At 41.5% G+C, this 15987-nt stretch overlaps 1 protein-coding gene across 1 annotated transcript; it reads right to left on the reverse strand.

Moving 5' to 3' along the window:
• Positions 1-15054: 15054 nt before the first annotated feature.
• On the reverse strand, positions 15055-15486 carry LOC149221825 (putative disease resistance protein At5g63020). The gene has a single exon (XM_089387484.1). The coding sequence runs from the start codon at positions 15484-15486 to the stop codon at positions 15055-15057; it is 432 nt and encodes a 143-aa protein (XP_089243610.1).
• Positions 15487-15987: the final 501 nt, after the last annotated feature.

Raw genomic sequence — 15987 nt, forward strand, 5'->3', positions numbered from 1 at the left:
TGGTAGAACTCCAACTCTCTATATGGGCCTTGTCTCATGCAAAACAGGTTTAACTCTTCAGGAAGTATTATTCAATTCATGGATCATCGTAACTTCTTTACTTAGCTTGTGTTAAAGATATATTCCCTACTATTCTCTTTATCGATGAAATAGTTAACCAAGCCAAGTCAAACTCAGTTTTTTCGATTAGGGATGAGGAGTATGTAGATATACAAGTAAACATATTTTTCAGAGTCTTAGTTTTCATCCCTGGTGTTTCTCTACTGCTAGCAGGCCTGGACAGTACCCTACTGGAGTCACATCAGAGAAACAAACATTTCTCTGTTTCCAGTGACCCTGGACAATACCCTGACATAATTGCTTTCTTCACCTCTCTACACAGGAAGCCTTTCTCTTCTTTCACATTTTATTATATTTTTTCATTTTTTCCATTTTGTTGATAGAACTGTGCATATGTATTTATTGATTTAATGAGGTAGAAGATGGATCCCAACTTATTGAGAGTAGAAGAGGTTGTCCCTTCAGAGAAGGATATTTATATACCTCTTAAATACTTGTTAAATTTTCCTCCCCTCCTTACTCTACTCAACTTATTTGAAAAGGAATCAACAATTATAAAAGACCGATTAGAGTAGGCGATACTAGTTATATATTCAAGCATTGTGATTCCACTATGGTTTTCTTCTAAGCGAACGTATTTTCTATCAGGGTATCATCGACTGAAAGATGCAATATTCACGCAAAGAGAGGGAATAAACAAATAACTAAGCGTTGATAGTAGCACAACTTCCTCTTGAACTTTACCATGTGTTAGCACCTAAATCTGCCTTAGGCTGAAGGAAGGCAAAAATTAGGGTAACCACAAACCACGCTCAGTCTGGTAGCTAGCCCTACCAGAGCAGGAGAGGGCTCTCTCCGAGTCACGCTCAGTGAATATATGATCGGAAATGGTCTGAGATGACTTACAATACACTGTTTACCTTAGGCTAGTAAGTGGATAGGGATTTTGGAAAAGATTTTATGAAGTGACCGAGCTTCCGGGATGTATATGGGACTGGCGCTCAACAAAGAACAAAGAATTGAAAATGAAGGCACAGATTATTCCGTGAGGCAAGGTAGGCGGCAAGCGCAACAATTTCGGCTTAAGGTAACGCGGAATGGAAAGATTGCTGAAGAGAGTGAAAAGGGCATGCTCGCATGGATCCTTTTCAACAGAAGAATAACACTGCACATGAAATTTTCCCACAGGGAGAGCAATATAAATTGAATTCTACCTAATCTCACTTAGCAAATTTCACTGATATGAAGCATGAAATGAAATATGAAACATAACAAGATACATCTGGAACATAAGAACACATTTGATACACTCACGACCACAAGAATCTCATGAAACAAAGCCACTGCCTTTCATTAATCCTCTGTCAAAAATACACAGTGCAGAAACAGAGTTTCTTTCCCACAGTCTCCCAGAAGTTACAAGCCAGCCAACCCTTTGCAAATAACTTGCATACAATATATAGAAAGTGTAGAGAAGAGATGGAATGCCCAGGGGTTAGGAAGTTACTCAAATCATTTCGAAAAGGAGATGGAGAGCCAACCATCAGCTACAGGTGCAGCGCTCTCAAGCATGACATTTGGCTGTGGTGACCCTTTGCATTCTTTTGCCACTTGGATAGATGCCCACCTGGAGAGAAAACTCTTTAAAAGCCGCCTTTGGTGCCAAAAAACTAAAGAGTAGATGACCGGGTCCACTTGGAGAAGTCGCGACCCGAAATTTCGCGAAACGGGAGCAATTTGGCAGTTTTTTCCTCTGTGCGCCGCGCCGAATTATCTGTGCGTCGCGCCACTTTGGAGCCTATTTTGGGGCACCTTCAGGTGTCCAAAATGTGCCCAAGTGGGGTTTGTTGGAAAGCATATCCTGTCTGCTTTCCAAACCAACTAGAATTTCTGAATTTGAAGCTCATTTGCCCCTCCAAAACTTCATTCTCCCAAGACTGCTTTTTGTGTGTCAAAAAAGTGGCGGAGAGGCCATTTTTGGGTGTTTTTTGACCTTTAGGAGACCCAAAACTTGTCAAAATTTCTAGCCCGGACACCCGTAGTAGTATTTTTCAATGCTGAATCCAAATATGCAAGCCGTTCCTCGATTAGAGTTCTAGGATTTTAGCGTCGCGCCAGTGGCACGGCGCACAGGGAGGAATTTCTTGTTTTGTGCCCAAAAAATTTGCCTGTGACCAAAATTTGCCCAATTTTTTTGAAATTTGGGCTGGAGGTTCCCTATGAAGTGCTTTGCTATGCCAAGGAAGCCTCGGCCAAGATTCGAAGCCGATCTTGCTCCTTTGCCTCCTTTGCCTATTTTGTCGCTTTGCTCAATTTTGCCTTTAGGCTCCTGATTCTTGCTTTGGAACTCATGTTTCGGGCCTGGTAGTGATGAGTCATGTGCCTCAGCATGTCTTTCTCCCTGTTTTCTTTGTCCAACAACCTCTCCAAATGCGTGTTGACCCTCTCAAGGTTGGACTCCCGGTCTTCATTGATTTCTTGCTCCAAAGAGGTGAGCGAAACCCTTCTTCTTTGAGCAGCTTGGCGCTGCTCACGGATGTTCTGCAGCTCCATGATCATCTGTTGCTCCTCAAGCTGTTTGTTTCTCTGCTCCAGGTATTTCATGTTCCATTTGGCCCTTTCTAGATCGATGGTTAAGTCTTCAATCTCTGATTGCTGCTCCCTAATGATCTCTATAAGCTCCTCATTGGTTGGTTCTACATCTGTCTCGTCATCCTGGAGGAGAAAAAACTCGGTCTCCTGCTCACCTGATGGTCCTTCCTCCTGCGCTGGCTCCTTGCCCTTACCTTGCTCCTGTGATGCTGATGGCGGAAGCGAGGCCCCTTCCACCCCGGGTGGAGATAACACTCACTTTGCTACTGCGAAAAATGGTCTCTTGCCCTTCTGGTATGTGATGTACACTGGCATGGTGGAAGTCTCATGGTGCTCGAACTGATGTAAAGGACTTCCCATCTTAGGCTCAAACTGATGTGAAGGACCTCCCACCTCGTGTTCTACCTCTGATATCACTGGTGGGGCGCTGAAGAAATCACGGGAGATGAAGTCCTCCCAAGCAATACCCTGCAATCCCAACTGATGGTCTACTAAGATTCAGATGAGAGAAAAATGATATACACTGTTTAGTTGCTGTCGTGGGGTCTTGCGCTGCATGAAGTTTTTCATCTTCTCAATGTTGTTGCAGATGAAAAATGGGAGGCTCATCATCCACACCCTGGTGAAGTGCATGAGCAAGCGGATGTGATAGGCATAAAGGCGAGAAAACCTCCCCTCGCAACTGAAATACTTCATGATCAATCTCATGAGTGGGGCATACTCATCCCTCAAGAATCTGAATGGAAAAACTCTGGTGAGCTAGCTCAAGCAGTTGTCCTTGATGTAAGGCTCACAATGATGCCTCTCCACCTTCTTCTTCTTATGCCACTGCTCCCCAATGTTTGGTATCCCTGTTGCTACTGATATAGCCTCCGGTGTCAAGGTGAAAGTGACCCCAGCCAGGATAGATTGGCCTCCCTGTAGATGAAGTGAAAAAAGGCGGGCCAACTCATGATGGACTTTGACATTCGCCACCCTTTGACAAAATTCATAGCATGCCAAGTGCCGAAAACAAGACATGGCAAGTGGGCATGCCTGCAGCTCAGTGAGGGTGCTTGGCTCATCTATAAGATGTCTGCCGCTTCGGTGATGTCTCCTATGGGCCCTCTCTCCTAAAGATGTGTCACTGTGGGTACCCTCCTCATAATCTGATGAATTTTCTGATGCCATTACTGCTGCTTGTACCTTGAATTTTATGCTGCCCTCTGAATCCAATGAAACTAATAGATGCTCTGAAAATCTATCACCAAGGGGAAAATAAAACAGGGGAGTGTTAGGAGGGGGATGATGAAAATGGGAATAGGGGTTTAAAGGAGAAATTTATCAGGGATTTGGGAGTGTTTGGGGTATGGTTTTGATGGGGTAGGGTTTGGGATATTTTGAGCTATGGGAATAAAGGGGACGAATGGATATGATTGCAATGTAGCTAGGGTAACTATTAGGGGAAACTGCTCCAGGGGAATTAGCTGATAGAGGTAGGAAAGGAGCATATTTAGCAATCATGTTACTGTAGCAAAACCCTATATTTTTGCCCTTCTTTGTGTCATTTTGGGTTTACTTTATAAAAGTTTTGCCTTTTATTTCATGGTCACCAAAATCATGTTTTTCTTTGAGTTAAGGATCAATGGTGAAAGGATCTAGGGCCACCTTTGTAATTTTGAGAGTCATTTATAAAAATTTGGATGATTCTATGCTTTTTTTGGGTTCACAGGCCTGTGCGCCGCGTGCTTTGCCCAGTGCGCCGCGCGCCGGGTATGCGCCGCGCCAGTGTAATATTAACACTATGGCCGTGCTCCTAGTGCGCTGCGCGCCCTGAGTGCGCCGTGCCACCTTGTGTGTGCGCCGCGCACTGTTAAACGACACTTGTTTGCTTGGAACTCTAGGGGGTTTCCTTAGGAGACAAGGTGGCATGGGGTGGCAAATGATGAGGAGTGAGGAGACAAGGGGATGGGAGCAACCTTGGTGGCGTCTTCACAAATTTGCAAACCCCGTTTATCATTTTGCTTTGATGATTGTTTTCATGGATGGACAATGTGCTTTAGATATCATTCAACGTCTTAGAAACACCAGTGATTGACCAAATTGACAGAGAAGAGGTTTCTTTTGAGCCTACCTCTTGCTTGCTAGCCTTCAACTGGGATATAAAACCAATTTGCAAGTGTTTTGAGCTCCCTGGCTGTGTGCGTCGCGCACCAAGCCCAGTGCGCCGCGCGCCCTGACTGCATCGCGCCCTTCTTGATTTTGCATTGTGGGATGGCTGCCAGTGTGTCACGCTCCCTGGTGTGTGTGCCACGCCCTTTGGAAACCGGCTCTCCCTCACTCAAACCCTCATGAATTTGCTCTCTCACCTTTGAAATTTCTCTCCAAGCTTGCCAAAGCACAAATGGTTTTTGTTTTGGGCAAAAACAAGTATATATAGGTTTTGGGAGAGTTGGGTTTAATTTTTTCCTCTTTGAAGACCCACTTTCTAATGTTTGAGTTTTGCACTTTTCATTGACTTTAAAACATTCTGCTTTTCATTTTTTCTTTGAAATTTTGGTTCTCATGATGAAATTTTCGACATTTCTTTGCGGGGACTGTGTGACTGGGCACCTAGCCATGAAAACCCTGACTGCATGTGAAAAAGTCAACTGTCAATTTTTTGTAGAATTTTGTCATAGTTGACCTTGTTTGACCTTTCTTCAAAACAAATTTTTGAAGAAGAGTCGATGTCTCTTCAGGTGATGATGATGCTTTCTGAACCATAGCTGTATAAGATCTCCCTCTAGCCTACATGACTTGTTTTGGACATGTTTTTTCAAAGACCACACTGATGATTTCCTAGACCCAGCAATAAAAAGGACTTTGACCTATAATATGACCAGACCTTGGCTATCATGAACTTTTATTGATTATGGACCAAGACCTGAACCAACAGGGCCAGACATGAGGGAAAATGAGTAGCATGACTTTCTCCGTTAGATCATGTCATGTCCCTAGTGAAATGGAGCTGAGCGGATGGAGCGGGACACCTAGAATTGAAATGCTCAAAGAGTTTTGATCTCTGACGGAGGGCTGACCGGACCGACTCTAACATTGGCTCCAATGGGGGATGGTAGCTCCTTGGAGGTGCCAAGAACAACAGATCTCTGGAGGAGCTAGACAGTGCCTTTTGTCCATTGGGCTATGGAGTCATCATTTTGATAAACAACACAAGACTCTGACTTATTTATAAAACCGGAATAGCCATGCAATTGACTCAAACTTGACAATTGGAATAACTCAAAAACTGACTTTATATACTGAAACCAAACTGAAATAAAAATGGTATTTACAATGATAGTGGAAGCAACGTTAATAGATCAACAATGATACCACTTGAGCAACCGACCATTGATCGGCCCTCCAGGACAGTCTTCCCCGTTAATTTCCTTCAGAAGAAAGGCATTCGAACCTCTATATGCTGCAATTTTGAAAGGACATTTCCACAGATTTTCAAACTTTCTATGCTTGCCTTTCTCTTCATTCCTTGCATCCCACTTCAGCACCACATCATCCAACTGAAATTTGTCCGCTTTAGCTTTTCTGTCGTAAATTTTCTTTATCCTCTCCTGCAACTTGGATGAGTTTTTGAAAACTTCTTCTCTTGTTTGCTGCAAGTGGATCATTTGATTCAACCTTCTCTGCATGGGATCTTCCTCACTGCCGGCCTCCTGAAGAAGTTTGACCACCGGGGCAGCAAGAGAAGCGGGAAATACTGTGTCCACTCCATAAACCAGCTCAAACGGTGACATACCAATAGACCTCTTATGACTGATTCGCTCTGCCCAAAGTGCATTGACCAGCCTCTTGTTCCAGCTCTTCTTATTTATTTCCAGAAGCTTCTTGATGATGTTGACCAAAGATTTATTCAAAGATTCCGCCAATCCATTGCCTTGCGGATGATAGGCAATTGAATGACCCAAAATTATATGATATTTATGACAAAATTCTACCATCCTTTTTTATTTGAAAGCTACTGCATTATCAGTGATTAACTTGTTTGGACAACCAAAGCGAGACAAGATGTTATTTTCAAGAAATGAAATGATTACCGTGTCTGTCATTTGTCTGGTAGGAGCTGCCTCAATCATTTTGTGAAGTAGTCTGTTGCTGTAACGATCCACCTATGTTGTCCGGAAGAGGCGGGATGAATTTCCCCAATGAAATCCAACCCCCACTACTGGAATGGAGCACTCACTTTGATAGGCTTAAGTGGCAAAGGCTGTAATTTTTGTTTCCCTTCGAAAATTTGACACTTATGACAGCGCTTTACCATCTTGTGCACATCAGCAAACAAAGTAGGCCAGTAGTATCCTGCTCTCAAAATTTTGTTCGCTGTTGATTTCCAAAAAAGATTTCCACCACACTCTCCTCCGTGGAAATCCTCCATGACTTTCTTTGCCTCCTCTTCCACCAGACAGTGTAACAAAATGCCACAGGGATCTTTCCAATACATTGCAGAATTCAAGATACAAAACTTGGCAGCCTTCAATTTGAGTGTTCTTGCTTTGTTTCTAGCCATGCCGGGCGGTGGTGATAGATTTTTCAGCACATATATTATATCATAATACCATGGGGGCAAAGAAAACATTTCGGATACCTGAACTGAATTTCCTTCATCATTCTCCTCAGACATGGCAGCGATCAGATTTATGTCCAATGCATGCAAATTTGATTCAGCCATTAGCTTCGCCAACCCCTGTCCTTTGACCAGCTTTGTAGGCTTTATCTCCACATCGTATTCTAGCAAGGCTACGATCCATTTGCCTCTTCTCCCTTCCGGATCGGTCTGCACTAAAACATCTTTCACAACAGTATTAGGAACATAGGCCAGAATGTGAGAATGTAGGATATACACCCGGAAATCCTTCAGTGCCTTTACCAATGCCAGGGCCTACTTCTCAATGATGTTGTACTTCAAAGATGCATTCCTTATAGCCCTGCTGAAGAATGTAATGGGTCTTTCATGATCATCCCTCTTCTGCAATAGTACCGCTGCCATAGTGTGCTCAGAAGCAAATGAAAACAATATGAAATCTTGAGTGTAATCCGGGCTGACTAGAACTGGAGCTGAAGAAAGGGCCAATTTGACCAAGTTGAAAGATTTTACAGCCTCATCTATCCATTTCACCTGGCTATCCTTCTTAAGCATGTTGGTCATTTCTTTTAAGTGTTCCACAAGATTAGGCACAAAGCGACGCAGAAAATTCATCTTACCGTTGAATGACTGTATCTCCTTTTTGTTCCTAGGCAGATCGATTTGCTGAATTGCTTACACAGGTGCTAGGTGTATGCGGATGCCATCTTTTGAAATGATATGCCCAAGTAATTTTCCTTCCTCCATGGCGAACAAGCTCTTCTTAGGATTCAGCGATAGTCCATATTTCCTGCATTTTTGAAAGACAATTTTAGGTGATGCATATGCTCTTCATCAAATTTAGAAAACACCGTCAAGTCGTCCAAGTACACCACCAAAAACACATCCTTCTCATTTGCAAACGCCAAGTCCATTGCACGCTGAAATGTGGCACCTGCATTCTTTAAACCAAATGGCATTTTGGCATAGTGAAATGTTCCCCATGGAGTTGCGGATGCTATCTTATCTCTATCATCTTCATGGACTGAAATTTGGTTATATACTGAATAACCATCAAGCAACGACATACGAGATTCCCCCACTACTCGCTGAAGTATATGTTCCATCTTGGGCAGCGGATAGTTGTCCTTCAATGAGACCTTGTTTAGATTTCTGAAATCTATGCATAGGCGGATCTCACCGGTCTTCTTTCGTACAGGTACTAAGTTAGATATCCAATCTGAAAATCTAATAGGCACAATGATACCTGACTTGTACAACCTATTTACCTCTTTTTCGATGGATGGAAGCAACTTTGGATTGATCCTTCTCAGCTTTTATCTAAATGGTTTTTGATTGGGCTTGATAGGTATTGTGTGCTGAATGATATTCGTACCATAGGTCTTTAAATCAGAATAATCCCAAGCAAATACATCTGCAAATGAAGCCATCAAACTGATATATTTTCCCTTGATTTTTGGTGGTAATGCTTTGGACAATTTTACCAATTTTGGATTTGCAACTGTACCAATGTTGACTTCTTCCACACCTTTCTCTGTCGGCTGCAATGTTGGATTGCGGGCTACATTATCCTGATCAAAACGTTCCTCTAGGGGTATCAAGCCTTTAGGAATGATGTTATTCTTCAGCTGTAATACGTCCATTTGATTGATCTGCACTTCTTCTGTACCATTCCCTTTGTCCTCATCATTTTCCACATCAATTAAGGTTTCTTTGAATTTGCCTTTAGAAAATCCTTAATCTCCTCATCATCTTGGAATACTTGCCAATGTCGCTGATTGTCTGGAATGGTTGGACGGTGCTTGACATGGATTTCAAATTTATTGTTGGAGTTCATGGGGATCTTCAAGCTGCTTGCTGCCTTGGCAAGAGCATCAGCAATACTATTTTGTATTCGTGGCACACATGTCAAGGTGTATTCAAAAAATAGCTTCAAGATGTCCAAAACTGCATTATGATAGGCCCACATCCTAGGATGTTTTACTTAATACTCACCTCTGACTTGTTTTATCACCAACTCGGAGTCGCCATATACTGAAATCCTCTTTGCTTTCAACTTCCTAAGAATCTTCAGGCGAGCAATCAGAGCTTCATCTTCGGCTTCATTATTGGAACATTCGAAGGCCAACTTGTAGGAGCAAACTCTCACGCTGCTAGGCACTTTGTTTAGGGCAGAGAATGGACTGCATACCCAAATACCAATACTAGCGCCATCATTCCCTACTGCTCCATCAAAATCCATGGTCCACAAGCCTTCTTCTTCTTCTTGCAAGTGCTGAAAATCTTTTTGCTGTCCATTGTTTGTTTGTTGTCCGTCATTTTCAGCTAATTGCCCAACCTTTTGTTGCTTTTCTTGTCCTTCTTTCTTCAAAATCTCTCTAAAATTTTCTGTTATCTCTGGAATGTCGTCTGCTTCTACCATCTGACTATCTATCTCATTTAAACTATCTGAAAACAAAACAAAAGACTCTAAATCTGTATGTACATAGTTTATAGGATGATTTATTGATTTCTCCTTGCTTGTGATCATATATTTAATCTTTTGTTCCCGATATAACTTCCTCATTTGTCCAAACACAGGGATTGTTGCATAGGAGAAATCCAGCTGTAGTGTCCCTTTCAATTTTGCTACCCAAGACCTGGAAAGAAGCATGCCAAACCTTGGAGGAATGTTTGCTACCACTACATCCATCAGAACATTTTTCATAGGAAGCTGATCTAAACTTACAACTAAGTCTTTGATGAGCCCTATGCACCTTACTCTGCTAGAATCGAATGAATAGAGATCATGGTATTGGCGGGTGATGTCCAGGCCAAGCTTATCCATGATAGCCTTGGGCATGAGATTGTGAGAAGCTCCAGAATCGAACATGGCATTGTGTAGCACAAAGTCATGCAATCGTAAACTGATATAGAAGGGTGGCACCTCGCTCTCAGGAGACTCACCATTCGTCGCTGGCCCAAAAATCATTTCAGGTTGATCATCTTCCATGTTTACCATGTCATACATTGGGTCCAAATTCAACATTTTAGAAATCTGTCCTCTGTAACCGCTGTTCTTCATGATTTCAGTCAAAGGGATGGATACCTTTAGCTTAGAAATCTCATTCTCTAGGCTGAAGGCGGGAGTTCTTTCTACCTCTTTGACTGGGATCTCTTTCCTTTCCTTCTCTTTTGAGGTGGCTGGTTGCTGTGATTGTTCTGCTGATTTCGATTTGCTGCTCTCTGGAACCACTGCCTCCTTTCCCTTTCTTTGTGTCGCTGATGGATCCTTCTTTGTTGTTTCATCCTCCTTCTTTTTCTGAATTGGTCTGGTTGGTACATCTCTGTTTCTAAGAGAATATCGCTGCTGTTGTGTGGACAAAGCATTCATATACCCCCTTTAATATTCTTCTGACTCTTCTTCCAACACGGTTTCGTTAGCTAAAATAAAATCAGTGTCTTGGTGTGTAGCTTAATTTATTGCGCATTCTTCTTCTTTGGTGATGTAAGTAGGAAGCTCATCTGGAGTAAAGAGATGGTTTTCCTCGCCTATTACATTCCCGTCCTCATTTGACTCCAGTCCATGTACAAAATTCTACTGCAAAGGTGTTTGTACCAGCTGTTGTGTTGTCTGCTCTTGAGTCCGCTAATCTCTTTGTCTTATCCTATATTGTGGCTGATGTTGGCCACGAAAGTTAGGATTCCTAACTTGTGGCTCTGGCTTGTCAAGTTTTACTCTCTCAAGCATATGTTCTACCTTTTTGAGCAATTGATCCATTGAAGAAGATTCTTCTTTCACCGTGGTTTTCTTCTCTGCTTTCGCCCTTGCTCTTTTGGACAACAGATTTGCCTCAATGCTGACCGCAATTTTCTGCATGTCTTCCATTGTAGCCGGTTCTCTCTCTCTTAATTGGTACACCATGTCAACATCAAAACCATCCGGAAACTTCATCATTGCTAGTCCCACAGGTGGCTTTATATGGTCTGGAATTTTGTTGTAGATTGCATTCAATCTAACACAATAATCTTGGACCGACTCACCGGCATTCCGCTTGATTTGTTCATACTCAGCCAGAATTTGAAGGGGATTATTTTTCACTTCCCAACTGTTCAAAAATTGTCTTTGTAGCTCAGCCAAGGTGGTGATACTTGTAGCCGTCAAACCTCTGAACCATTTCCTCACATCACCTGCAAATGTTTGTATAAAGAGCCTCATTGCCACGTTCTCCGCATTGATCTCATGAAGTTCATAGAAGTCTGCCATTTTATCCACATGTTGTTGAGATGTAATACTGGTAGGAGTGCCATTAAAAAATGGTATTTTACTTTGATAGTCATTTGGCATGTCATCTAGGACTTGGGGCAGAACAAGGGGTGCGAAACGGGCAGCCATCATTCTTGGTGGATTTGGCCTTGGAGGCGTTGGATGAGTGTGCACAGTTTGCAAGGGGCTTGCACTTGGAGTTTGGGGCTGTGTGGCAATGTATTTATCAATTAATCTAATAGCTCTTTCCATCTCAAGGTCTACAATAAATTGCGGATCGGGGACGGTGTAATCAACAACCTTTTCGGATTTAGATTCAAACAGTGATATCTCAAATCGTTCGTCAAACTCAAGCTCTTCAAGATACTCAAAAATGTCGGGGCATGAATGGGATTTGAACATGGGGGTTATGGTGCTTTCTTGATGAAGGAGTCTTGGGATCAAATTGGGATTTTCGTAAATATGAGGAGGGTCCAGGTCTGGATTCGCTCTGGTATACCGTCTCGAAGCCAGCGTGCTATTGGGATAAATTACGGGACACAACCAACTTACTCAGCCTTTCTAATCCTAAGCTCCTCATCTGGAAGCCTAGAATTCTTATGAAACAAGGGGATTTGATTTTCAACTTATCTCCCCAGTGGAGTCGCCACTATGTTAGCACCTAAATCTGCCTTATGCTGAAGGAAGGCAAAAATTAGGGTAACCACAAACCACGCTCAGTCTGGTAGCTAGCCCTACCAGAGCAGGAGAGGGCTCTCTCCGAGTCACGCTCAGTGAATATATGATCGGAAATGGTCTGAGATGACTTACAATACACTGTTTACCTTAGGCTAGTAAGTGGATAGGGATTTTGGAAAAGATTTTATGAAGTGACCGAGCTTCCGGGATGTATATGGGACTGGCGATCAGCAAAGAACATAGAATTGAAAATGAAGGCACAGATTATTCCGTGAGGCAAGGTAGGCGACAAGTGCAACAATTTCGGCTTAAGGTAACGCGGAATGGAAAGATTGCTGAAGAGAGTGAAAAGGGCATGGTCGCATGAATCCTTTTCAACAGAAGAATAACACTGCACATGAAATTTTCCCACAGGCAGAGCAATATAAATTGAATTCTACCTAATCTCACTTAGAAAATTTCACTGAAATGAAGCATGAAATGAAATATGAAACATAACAAGATACATATGCAACATAAGAACACATTTTCTACACTCACGACCACAAGAATCTCATGAAACAGAGCCGCTGCCTTTCATTAATCCTCTGTCAAAAATACACAGTGCAGAAACAACTTAATAAAATCATTTTTACAGAGTTGATAACATATTAAAAAAGAGTTATAAAATATTAATCAAAATAGAAAAATTAATAAGAAGTAATATGATTTATGTATAGAATAATTAAACTATTTTATTAAAATATAAAATAAAGTGTAAAAACAGAAATTAATATTAAATATAATATTTAAAATATTTATTAAAAAATTTAAATGAAAAACTTAATAGTGATTTTTTTAACAACCTTTTTCTTTAATAACATTAAGGATAATTGTGAAAATGGAATATATTCCATGCCAAAAATAAATGAGTTAAAATAACAAATTTTTCTTTAATTATTCATTTACATATGACATTCTCATATTTTCTTTAATTCTAACTATTAATAACATTTATTATAAATATTATTATTACAATAATTTGAGCTTTTCTTCCAGGCAGATTTTTATGTTATGATTTGCCTGAATGGATCTTTCCCATACACCAGCGTCAATTTCTATGTCTTTTAAATTTGAAAGCTTCTTGATTCCTACCAGCAATCTCTTGAGTGCGCTGCAATATTGTATATTCAAGAGTTGAAGCTTGGGCATTGTACCCTCCATCCACGCAACATTTGATGATGAGGAGGAGCTTGATATATTCTCTAACACCGGCATTTTCCACATCTGCAAGCGCTCCAACATCGGAAATCCACCAACGCTTCCCCTAATCCCCAACTCCCTCACTTTATTTAACATCTCTAATCTCAATACCCTTAAATTTGGCAATCTCTACAATGGTGGAAGCTCCTCCAGACGGTCACAACTGAACAAGCATAGCTGCTCTAGTCGTTCAAAGTCACAAATACAATTGGGCAAACTTGTCCCTTCATAACTAAAGAGACCAAATGTCTGCAGGTTCTTCATGTTTTGCATGTCGGGGGAAGATCCTCCATTACCTCATGCTCATTCCTATCAAATTGCAATACCAAATGCTTCATCTACAACCAAGTTCCCATTGGACCCACTTTTATTCCCCACCTTTTTCCGTCTACTGTCTTTCCCGCTTTGACATATATACGGAGCTCCATCAAATTTGGAAAATTTGTAAAATCCTTCAAACTGCACATACCACTCTCACCTTCGTCCACGCCCAGCACAACCTTTCCTGTCAACAAGCCTAGCTTGTTCAATGACGTAAATTGAGAGATCCCACGTGGAATCCCCGCTAATCTCTCACACTCATTTAGATCTAAATGCTTTGAGATTTTTCAGGTCTCCTATTGTACATGGCAACGATTTTAGCCATTGACAGTCTCGAAGATGCAAAAATTACAATCGAGAAAGATTGCATACCTCAATGGGCAGAGCACTGATTTTGGTTCCATTCAACCCTAGAAACTCAAGTTGTATGAGTTGCCACATCGACTCTAGTAACGATGTTATATTGGTGTCGCTAAGATCCAGAACCCTTAAGAGGGGAGATTGAGTAAGAAGCCATTTGGAACTTCTCTTAAACCCTCATTTTGGGCTAAGATCAAAGTTCCTAGTGTTGCTGGACATCTAAAATCTGTGGGCAGAAATGCAGTATCATTATAATAGCGAATTACTTTTCTCTTGTAATCGTCCATCACTTGTTCTACAAGAAACCGGTCCAGCTTTTGACTTGTTCTAAATAAACATTTTTCTTCCTTTTCACCAATATGGAGTGCCATATCACGAATAATGTCATGAAATTTTATCCACTTCTTTTGGCCAATAACAATATCATTGCTAACATGCTCAAACAAGCAAAGTTCTACTAAAATATTTACATACCTACCTCCTACTACCATTATTTGGCTTTTGTCTGTGCTACTAACCAATCCATCCCCTATCCACATCTCCACCAATTGCTCCACCTCAATCTCTACGTCTTCGGCAAAGGCACGACAATATAGAAAATAGTTCTGTAAGTTACGATTGTAACTCCATTTGAGTCACCCATAGAGATCTTCATCAATAGCACTATACAACTTTAGAAAATCAGGATCTACATTTTCATTTGAGTTAGAGCAAAACTCCACTCATCAGCAGAAGTATTACCTTTCATTGCTGCTGCAACAACATTTATCGCCAATAGTAGACCTTTACACTCTTCTGCAATTTCTCTAGCAATATCCTCTACAATTTTCTTAGGAGCATGGCTTGCATTGAAGGCAACTTTGCCAAACAATCCCCATCCTTCTTCCATGGATAGGGGTTTTATCTGTATGGAGTAGTCATCATTTGCCCCTATTTTTCAAATCACTTCTTTGCTGCGGGTAGAGATTACCACTCTACTACCTTTATAATTTCCCAAGGGGATTCCCAGTTCTTCTTCCATGTGGATTTGATTCCACACATCTTCCAGAATGAGCAAAACTTTCTTCTCCTTGAGATAATTAGAAAGTTCCCTCTTTCGCATATCAAGAACAGCAGAAGTGCTCTCAGCATTAGAACTGCCCATCCCCAAGTTTAAACTGATTTCTTTCACAATAACACTCTGCAACTCCTGAATGTTAAACTTTTCTGAAACAGTTAACCAAATCACGTTTTCAAACACATTACCTTTCTTGTGGGTGTTAAAGACCATTCTCAGCAATGTCATCTTGCCAACGCCACCCATCCTAATGACGCCTATTACCTGAAATGGATGATCTTCCACATCTTCAAGCCTTCTATTCAGCCACATCTCCGCTTCTTTTATCCTAGAGCCCACAAAGCCAGACTCCGGTACTGGCTGAAGGAATGCCCCTGCTTCCAGTGGCTCAGAAGAAATAATCCCTTGAGTAGAACTTCTAGTTGAAATGGCATCTTCAAGATTGATGCGGCGCTCAATGATATTTAATTTGCATTCTCTAATTTTCCCACACTGTCTGGGCTTGCAGAATCGGCAATCTAAGCAACCTTTCCGTTGTTGGGAGCATTGTATGACGCTCTCCACATCTTGCAGGGAAATTCAGAGCCTTTCCAACCCATCATTCAGAGGGGGAGGAATAATTCTTTGCTGATGTTGAAATTGGTTGACCATGTCATCTAAGAAGACTCTGGCACTACTTAGCTTTTCTTGCAGAAACTATGTGTTTCTTTCCAAGTGAATAACATCATCTATGGTTTGGACTAGTGGAGAAATAACAACACTAACAACGCTGCTTATGATGTTGGCTACTGCTACAGTGCAAACGACCTCCAT

The sequence above is a fragment of the Pinus tabuliformis genome, chromosome Q, assembly GCF_031772625.1.
Source record: "Pinus tabuliformis cultivar Carrire ecotype Pingquan chromosome Q, CPIR1, whole genome shotgun sequence".
Taxonomy (NCBI): domain Eukaryota; kingdom Viridiplantae; phylum Streptophyta; class Pinopsida; order Pinales; family Pinaceae; genus Pinus; species Pinus tabuliformis.

Excerpts from the sequence above, each read along its gene's own strand:
- LOC149221825 (XM_089387484.1), bottom strand. The coding sequence starts at position 15,486 with ATGTGGCTGAATAGAAGGCTTGAAGATGTGGAAGATCATCCATTTCAG.